General features: G+C 42.4%; 1 protein-coding gene across 6 annotated transcripts in view; it reads right to left on the bottom strand.

Annotated features, from left to right (window-relative positions):
- Nucleotides 1–6,641, bottom strand: part of CUNH12orf43 (chromosome unknown C12orf43 homolog) — a 35,914-nt gene extending 29,273 nt beyond the window's left edge. For 4 of the 6 annotated variants that reach the window (XM_067550073.1, XM_067550070.1, XM_067550071.1 and 1 more), the window contains exons 1-6: nt 6,200–6,641; nt 3,995–4,040; nt 3,148–3,246; nt 2,244–2,335; nt 1,799–1,889; nt 1,040–1,461 (exon numbers count right to left, since the gene is read on the bottom strand). In XM_067550073.1, coding sequence (XP_067406174.1) covers nt 1,086–1,461; nt 1,799–1,889; nt 2,244–2,335; nt 3,148–3,246; nt 3,995–4,040; nt 6,200–6,587 — 1,092 coding nt within the window. In that variant the 5' untranslated portion in view covers nt 6,588–6,641 and the 3' untranslated portion in view covers nt 1,040–1,085. Of the gene's footprint in view, nt 1–427; nt 1,462–1,798; nt 1,890–2,243; nt 2,336–3,147; nt 3,247–3,994; nt 4,041–6,199 lie in introns of those variants that run through there. The other 2 variants (XM_067550075.1, XM_067550074.1) reach the window with 2 other exon arrangements.
- Nucleotides 6,642–9,095: the final 2,454 nt, after the last annotated feature.

Here is a 9,095-nt window from a genome sequence, read left to right as displayed (position 1 = left end):
CTAGGAAAAAAAAATGTGGGTGGCTCCCAGTATTCTACAAGAAGCAATATTTTCTCATTTTAGTTTCTCTAGGGTTCCTCCACCCACTCAAAACATTATGTCTTTTTCTGAAATCTCTGAGTTGCACACCTCTGTTAGGAAAGTAAAAACAGTACTGAATGCTGCCAAGAACTGCTGCTGCACCTCAGAGAGACAACAGAAACCTGATTGATCAAATAAGGACTTAAATGCAGTACCTATTTTTGGCAGTGCTATAACATCACCAAATAGCTACAGACAATTGTGCAACTAAACCCACATATGATGTGCAATATCTCTGCTACTGTTGCCCATCCTAATGAAAGAAGATGGCAGTTGTGCACAAGACATTATATTAAATGAAGCCATGAGGCATTTATGGTTATTGAATTCTACTGCACACTGGCAGATGAAATACCATGAAAATAAAGCCTCAAGGGAGACAGTCTTGAAAGAAACACCTGCTTATAACAACAACAAAGTAATGCGGTTAGACATTTTTTTTTTAATAGTTCTGCACAGGCCCCCTGGGCAGGTGCAGATTCTATGGGAATTAGTAATATGGCAAGTTTTGGTAACATTTCTGCTGATTATAGTACAGGTAGGTGGGTCCCCAAGCTTTGCCAGGATATTTGTGGATGAGTCAGTCTCTCTCACAGCCTGGAGCTGTTTCTCCCATGGTTCTGGCAGCAGGTGGTGGGAGTTTTATCATACACCTACACTAGCTCCAGGACCCAGGATTTTAGTGGATATACAAAAGGATCAGACCAGGTCAGAGGTGATTCTCAATATGTCCCTGTATCACCCATGTCTGTGCAGAATTCAATATCCTTCAGTGCAAGGTCTGCCTAACCAGCAGTGCAAGTAATTGGTTTGTGATGGAATGGAAAAGGGGAGTTCTCTAAGGGATGTCCCCAACAAGGGCAGTCATTTAAACTCTTAATCCTTTGATTCCCCTAAAACAGAAGCTTCGTCAATTGTTTCCCCACATTTCCAGCGGGGGACAATGTGCAGGAACTACCTTTGGAACTTTTCAGCATCCTTTATCCATCCTGACCATATGGGGTTCATAGAGTGGAATTGTCATTCACTTCTTTTCTGATTGTCTTTTTCTTCTTCTTCTTCTTCTTCTCCTTTACTACTCTGGGCAACATTGCGTCCTCTGTACATCTGCCTTCTTGCCTCTGGCATTCTCTATCGACACGCATGGACCACAGAGTCTTGTTGCAGATCTGGCCACACCCTGCTGTCTTCTGTTCACTATCATGCTCTCCTCTAGCTTTCTTCTTCCTTTTCTTTTTCTGGTTGTGTTCTGTGCACTCCTGATTGTGGGTCTGGCTGGAATCCTGGGGCACCACAGAAAGAGCACTTTGTTTCAAGATGTCTGCTGCTGACACAGCAGCCTCTTGGTATCTCTGCCATTCCTGGTCACTGTCCAGCTCACTGGAAGGGTTACAAGCAAAGTGGGAGGTAAGTATATTACACTTTCATCCTGAATTCACCAAAGCACAGACTCTGAGATTACCACAATCTTGATCAATTTAATGACTTTGTGATTCCAAAACATATTCCAGTGACCGCTTCACCACTCTGTACTCCAAGCTGCCCTTTAAGACGCATTATGTGCACTGGAAAAATGAATGCAACCTCCAGTTACAATTCCTAGTTTCCCTGCACAAGAAAAAGCCTTTTTCCAAAGTCAAATGTAAAAGGAGTCGCTGAAATATAGCATAGTAATTTTTTTTTTTTTTAGGAACAAAGTAGCAGATTAATACCTCACCTAGAACTGGAAGGTTGTGGCCTCTTGACTGAGAGGGGACATTTGGATTCCCCACAATCTCCTGGAACAGATGAAGAAAAAAGGCGAAAGCCTAAGACATACAAAAAGAAACAGGGGAAATAAATAGATTAGAAGTGATTTTAGCCTAGATATAAAGCTGAGTCAGTAACAGCAGCCAATAGCAATCCTTGTATGAAGCAATAGTGGTGTCAACCCTCACATGGAATTTACATTGGCCTAAATAACTAAAAGATGTTAGATAAGCTTTTTGGGCTATTACATGAAGGTAACAACCCCTGCTGATATTAACAAGAAATTCTTCTACTGCACTCTTTCTTTAATATAGAGCATAGCATGAGCTAATTCCAGATAGAATCCATTACACTTGTGCCAGTGGAGAGCTATTAGATGCGTGCTGAGAACAGTGACTCTGCTTGGAACTCACCATCATCTTCAGAGTCATCTGTTTGCATGGATGTCTGTACAGGAGCTGATGAATCCTCCAAGACAGTGATACAGCTAAAGGAAGACCACAGTCTGAATTTAGAAAAGGAACAAGGACTTGATTTTCTGCAGCCAGCTTGAGTTTAAGAAGTTGGAAATGTTAAGAAACAAGTCTAAAGCGAGCGGTTAAATAACCTTTTCTCAGTGGGTTCATTTCAGTATTTTTATTTTCAGTGCTATCTCCATAGAGCCTGGCCATTTCATTCAAAAGCATAGCACACAGAAACTACCCACATGCAACATTCCAAGCTGCCAACCCACATTGTACGCTAGAACCATTAGTTCCCATAGGCCATACTTCCACATTAAAAGGCAACAGCATACTGCAGTCAGGTGAAGCCTCTCAACACCTAGCATGTTGCCAGCACAAGTCTGAGTTAGGCAGAATTTGGGAGTTGTACGGATAAGGTGAAAAAAAGATCACACATGTGAACTGGGGAATTTCCTGACCAGATTCAAAGCCAGGTCATAAATGGAGGCAGCTCTGGTGAATCTCAATCCTATCTATTCCTTTCCCAACACAGAACACTGAGCACTGAAGCTAATAGAGAAATCCTCTGCAGCACACACTAGGTTTACTATATTACCAATAGGAGACTAGGACAAGGGAGAGGTCAGTTCATGAGCATTATCAGTCACAAGTCATCAGTATGCACAGGGATGTAGGAAACAAGAAAAGAAGCAATCTTTCCTCAAAATACAAGATGTTTCTCATGGAAAAAGATGTATTTAACTCCTCAGTGATTCCTACTTCTAGCACTCAAGGGTATGGCAGTGCTCTTGCTAGGAAAGGTTCTGACTAAGGTTTATTTAATCTCATAAGGCCGTACTTTTGTACCCGTTACCTGTCTAACATGGCTCCTAGTTTCTTTGCAACATGTGCTCTGAATGCTGGTGTGGTCTGTAATTCGTTGCCATCCTTGTCATGGTCATCCACCTTCTGTCTGTTTAAAATAAAAACAATTTGTGATCTCCTTCAGACCCAATAAACATTTGCCACTTTCATCTAAAACAGAAGACTGTGGACTGGCAATGGGATAGAGGGCCTTAGACCGCTAAGAGATCGATTCAAATCAACCTCAGAATGGTAATTAATGGCCAAAAGCCACTACCATCAAAAGGCTGTTCACTAGCATGTGTGAAGCTAGCGTGAGTGATCTTATTATGGCTCCAAAAAGACAGCAGTCCACATTCCCTAAGCACCAACAACATAACTGAAATTAACTGATTCTCTTGCTGAGAGTCTCAGCAGCATAGACGAAGGGTTGGAGCTTGAATGCTCCTTCCACTCTTTTGTCCCTGAAGAACAGGGTTGGTGGGTATATCAGCAAAGTAGTGTGGAAGCCAATGCAGTTGCTCACTCCAAACCTGCCCCTGGAGAGATGACTTTATTAAAAGTTGCCAGATTGATAGGCTTGGAGACTATGTTCATTCACAAAGGAAAATACTGAAAATGAGGACAGGAGAATGTGGGCTCCGCCGCAAAGTTTCTAAACCAGGGACTACTTTCCCCCCTGATCTGGGCTTCGCAGAAATGTTTGATCACTTAGTATTCAATTGTGGACAAAAGACAAAGTCTTATAATGGGAAGGTTCAGGTAACCTTAATTACAGCCAGCACTAAAAGTTCTGCCTATAATGATAGTTTCATTTTTCTTCACCGAAACAGGAACTTGAAATCCAGAAAAAATACCTGAGACTAGGCTGAACAGATAGTAACTTGTCCTTCCCAAAGCCACCTGACAAAACAAAGCAAAGGCAAATTAGAAATCTCCAAGACTAAAACACCTTTAATCCTAATTCCACTGTAGATGATTTTACAGGGTAAAAGTAATTTTGGAAGATAGAACAGTGGTCACATTCAAAGGAGGATACTGCTATGTTCAGAAACATTCTTCAAGCAAACTACACATCAGGTGGCTAACCTGACTTGCTAAGATAAAGTCTATGAATCTATGAGTGTTGCACTAATATCAGAAGGGACCATTATGACCATCTAGTCTGACATCCTGCACAATGCAAGCAACAGAACCTCACCCATCCATTCCTGTAATAGACCCCTAACCTACGACTGAGTTTAATATTGGACCCAACATCTACTGGAGGGAAGTATCCTGCCCTGGCAATAATCTAACACATCTTTTCTATTTCTATTGTGATCTGAAAAAGAAGGCAAGCCAAGTCCTTTCTTGATAGTACCATATATCACATACTCTGAGACACAGAGCTCCATGGAAAGCCAAACTTTGACGTTTGAATTCTGGGGCATGACAGAAAGGCTGCCAATCTGATTAGCATCCTCAGAGGGGCTTCTTAGAAGTATGGTGAGGTACAGATGAAGGTAATTGGCAGGATGCAGGCACAAGCTAGAGTAGGTCTGAAGCTTTCTGGCTATTTAGCTACTGAGTAAGTCACCCAGAAATTCTGTCTGGATTGAGTAGCTGGACACTATGTCTGGTTTAAGTGGAGCCTACTGATTTGATTTATATCAAGATTTTTTTTCTTTTAACAATCTCTATTACTGGTCTTCATTTTCTATGTTTGCACAGACTCATTTTCTAAGACTGTGGGAGAAAAATCAAAAGAAACAGTCCTCAGGTTAGTCACATGTCAAAATCTCTGCTGAGAGTATAAAGAAAGAATATGATACTACCACAGACACAAGAACATTAGAAAACACCTACGTTTGAACCCTTCCTTATAATTAAGTAGCAGAGACAATAACATTGTCCTATGTTTAATTTGAGGCAAATATTTTAACAGAGCTATTTAGGGTCCCATTCAAATTGTAACAAATGCCATTTTTGTGGGGGGAGGGAGGAAAGGCTCATCTGCAATACTGTTATATAGTTCACTCCGCAACAGATACGGACCCAAAATGCATATTCCCAAATCACGATACTGTCTTAAACAGTTTAAAGCTTTAGTATGATCCATAAACATGGATGATGTCTACATTGCAGGACTGAGCAGTATTTTACCCATAATAAGGGAATACTGTTTTAAAACCAGGTCTCCAAAACAGTAGTTTCATAGGTCAAACAATATCTTAGAAGATCCCCCAATGTCCTGCTTTCTTTGCATCCAAAAAAGCACACTTTGGACAGCACACAAGACAACCTTTACACTTATCCAGAAGAACAATGGTAGGACAACATGGGGAGTAAGGGAAAGCATAGCAAAAAGATTTTTCTTCTGTATGTTAATTCCTCAGACATAATTCAAAATATGATCCATAACTCAACTGTGTGACTTACACCAAGAGTCAGACACAGTGAAGAAAGGCAGGCAAAATATGGAACATGATTTGTGGTGCTAGAGATTCCTCAGTCCTCCCCAATTCTTTCTTTTTGAGATTCATTATTTCAGAGTTATTTCAAAGGTTGATTTTAAGAAGTGTTCTCTTACAGAGAGTGTAGGTTAGCATGAGATTTAACATGCCACTTTTTAACGTAACCTGTCCCTGCTTGTGTCAGGTCTGAGTCCACTAGAAGATGAGTTCCTAGACCAGTTTTGCTCTAGACACAATCATTAAACCTAAAGATGAGCTCAGTTGGTACTGGATGTACAACTGCCTTTGGGAGGCTACACGGTCGGGGACAAGGGCTTGCACCCGCACCCTACTGACCCATACACCCCTCCAATCTCCATGGCCAGCCTCCTCGCCTGCTTAGGAGCTGGCTGCTCTTGCTGAGGTGTGTGGGCCACTCACAAGTTCGGCTACTAGCCAGGGTGGGTCCATGGGAGGCAGGAACGGAATTCGTGTCCGGCACCCTAGGGCCGGGCCAGGTGATTCCTTTCCCCGCTTCCCAGGTGCTGAGTCCACCACATGGGAGGGGGAAGGGCCGCTCTCGGCCGAGCCTGCCGCCGCCAAACCACAGGACCACAGCCGCCCTACCGCCGCCGGACTCCGGCTGGACGACCGCCGAATGCTGCCCGGCCAGGTCCCAAACGGCCTCGCGAAACCGCTCCAAGTCCTCCGCGTCGCTGCTGCTGCTCTCCGAGTCCGACTCAGCCGCGACGCCAGGGCCCCCCATGGGCGCCGCCATCTTGGAATCGCAGAGCATACTGGGACTTGTAGTGCAGCAGGCCTTCGGCACCCTCCCTCTGGCCACAGGGGCCCGAGAGCCCCCTACTATTCCTATGCGTTGGCAAGTTGCTGCTCTAGGGGACTCACCGCCCTCGCCTCTCCTCAGGAGGAAGGGGTGAGGGGTGGAGAACGTCCTCAGTGGGACTGGGTTTGGGGGACTATGCTTGTGTCTCCCACTGCAGAGATCCTGTTTCATTTAAGCCCTTTAAAATCTCGCTTCACTCCTCCCTGCTTGAAATCATAAGACCTTGAGAACAGCCACTCTGGGTCAGACAGACCAACGGTCCACCCAGGCCAGTCTCCTGTCTTCCCACAGCGGCCAACAACACCAGGTGCTTCAGAGGGAATTAACGGAAGAGGCAATCATCCGCTGATCCATCCCCTATTGTCCATTCCCAGTTTCTGGCAATCATAGGCTAAGCACACCCAGAGCACAGGGTTGCACCCTGACCAAGTTGGCTAATAGCCATTGATGGACCTATCCTCCAGGGACTTATCTAATTCTTTTGTTAACCTTGTCACAGTTTTGGCCTTCACAACATCCCCTGGCAATCTCCCTTGTTTAGACTGATATGCACAGCGAGAGAAAAAGAGTTCTTGAATAAATAATAAGAAATGCCCACATGCCTCTCATCTACTAACAGTATTTATTTATGTGCATGTTCTGCATCAATGTCATTACTTTGTGATCCAGAAAGAAGAGGTTTCAGATAAGCCATGCTATGTCTTCTTCTGATAGGTAGCATCTATCAGTAATGATAATACAGAAGCATGGAACAAGCAATTTAGAGTTCAACACAGTAGAGAATTCATAGATTACAGCAGCTCAAGTGGAATTAAGAAATGGGAAGTATTAAAATCCTCCAACATTGAAGGCATCTGGGGAATCCTAAAAGATAATATATGTAAGGCACAAGAGATTACAGGTCTCTGAAAAAAAGAACAATGCAAGAAATTAGTATACTAATATATGAAAGTTACACAAAAGATTAAGAAGAATGTAGTGTTGTATGCTGTCATGGGATAAAATTTAAAAGGGAAAAATTAGGATGAATATCAGGAAAAGCTTCTGACACTGAGATGTAGAATAATCTCCCAAGAGAAGTAGTGGACATGTTGATTGCGTCTTTTAAAACTAGAAAGGTTACAATACAAAATTTACAATTTACAATAGTGAAGAATCCTGAACTGGCCAGGAGAAATACTGGATATCCTAGTAATTCTTCTCCATGCCTTTGATTATTTTGATATTGCTCTACTGAAGAGATTTTTGTTTTTGTCTGAATGGAAAATTTCTGTGGGGAAAAAAACAGCCTTGTTCTCATGCCCATCAATGCCACTTTCCTTCTGAAAGTAGCTTTCAACACTGCTCATCTTCATTTTATTCACTAATCTGTTGGAATTATCATGTAACTGAAGGGGATAATATGAGGATTTATGGTAGTGTTTCTCAACCTTTCCGTTTGGAAATTCTTATTCAAAATAAAAAAATTTCATTACCCTCTTAAATTTACTATCAAAGTGGTAAATTAATCAATGACAAGCCTATATATCTCTGTATGTGTTTTGAGGAGTTGACAGAGAATACTTGACCTTGAAAGGCAAGGGTGTCTGGGGACTAGGATAAAGGAGATTTACTTTGCTTTGCTTTAGATTGTAATGAAAATGTTCAACATCTCACTACCACCCTGGTTGCCTTTTCTGACAAAGGGGGGTCACAACTCACTGTATTAAAAACCCTGATTTATGGCATTCAAATCTAAAATGTTGATGGACAGTCATCCACAGCACTCTGATATCACTAAGGGTGCAGAAATACATGATTGCTAAAGTATTTCCTATGATCTATTTGATATGGTAACCTTTCCCTGCATGGTTAAGCGGAAGGAAGTTACCTCTCGAAAGCAGATGGGAAGAGGGTCACCAGATACATAAGACTTCAGTAAAACAAGGAAAAATGTCAGGTAGGCAGTATCTACTCTGTGATCAAAAGGGGTGAAACATATCGGTACTGCAGTGAAAATAAATTTGCATTCTCACTGCCTGTCATGTAACTGTTCTGTGCATACATAGGAGACTTCTCAAGGATGTCAAGTAGGCTGACACTGTTTACTAGCAAACTCAAAACTTGATTACAAAACAACAACAAAAGGAACTGCTCTGTCTTCCACTTTCAATCAACCTGCTTAAATCACCTCTAGACCTTTCCCCATGACTTACTGCATACTTTGTAGCCATTTCTTACAACTGCCAGTTATAAGACTTTGATGTCTACTATTAGGAGAATTAGAATTTCCATAATCAATCACATCAGTAGTTTTAATCCAGTACTGTGTCTATGCCAATGATGAGCACCAGATGCTTCAAAGTGCTGTGTAAAAGACCACTCAGACATTTGTATGATACATATTCATACAAGGCATGAAGGGTTCAGGATGACTATTATGGCTCTGACCCTTTAGAGCTGGGAATTCTGGAAGATATATATCATTCAGATGGACAGCTGGGAGCTGTAGTCCCATAGTACATGACTGGAAGAAAGCATGTCATCTGCAGGAGACAGGATATAAAGCTTCCTGTTTCTCAGGCAGGGTCCTGTATACAGAGAGACCTCCAGTGAGCAGGAGGTCCTGAAGAAGGATCCTTGTTGATGTAGGCAGAAGGGCCTAGGAGAGATGGAAAGTACGTAGGATAGGAGGGGCTG

Source organism: Emydura macquarii, unplaced genomic scaffold (genome assembly GCF_026122565.2).
Source record: "Emydura macquarii macquarii isolate MOO-44397 ecotype Brisbane River unplaced genomic scaffold, CSIRO-AGI_Emac_v2 contig_1254, whole genome shotgun sequence".
Taxonomy (NCBI): Eukaryota; Metazoa; Chordata; order Testudines; family Chelidae; genus Emydura; species Emydura macquarii.
This window is presented reverse-complemented; position numbering and strand designations above follow the sequence as displayed.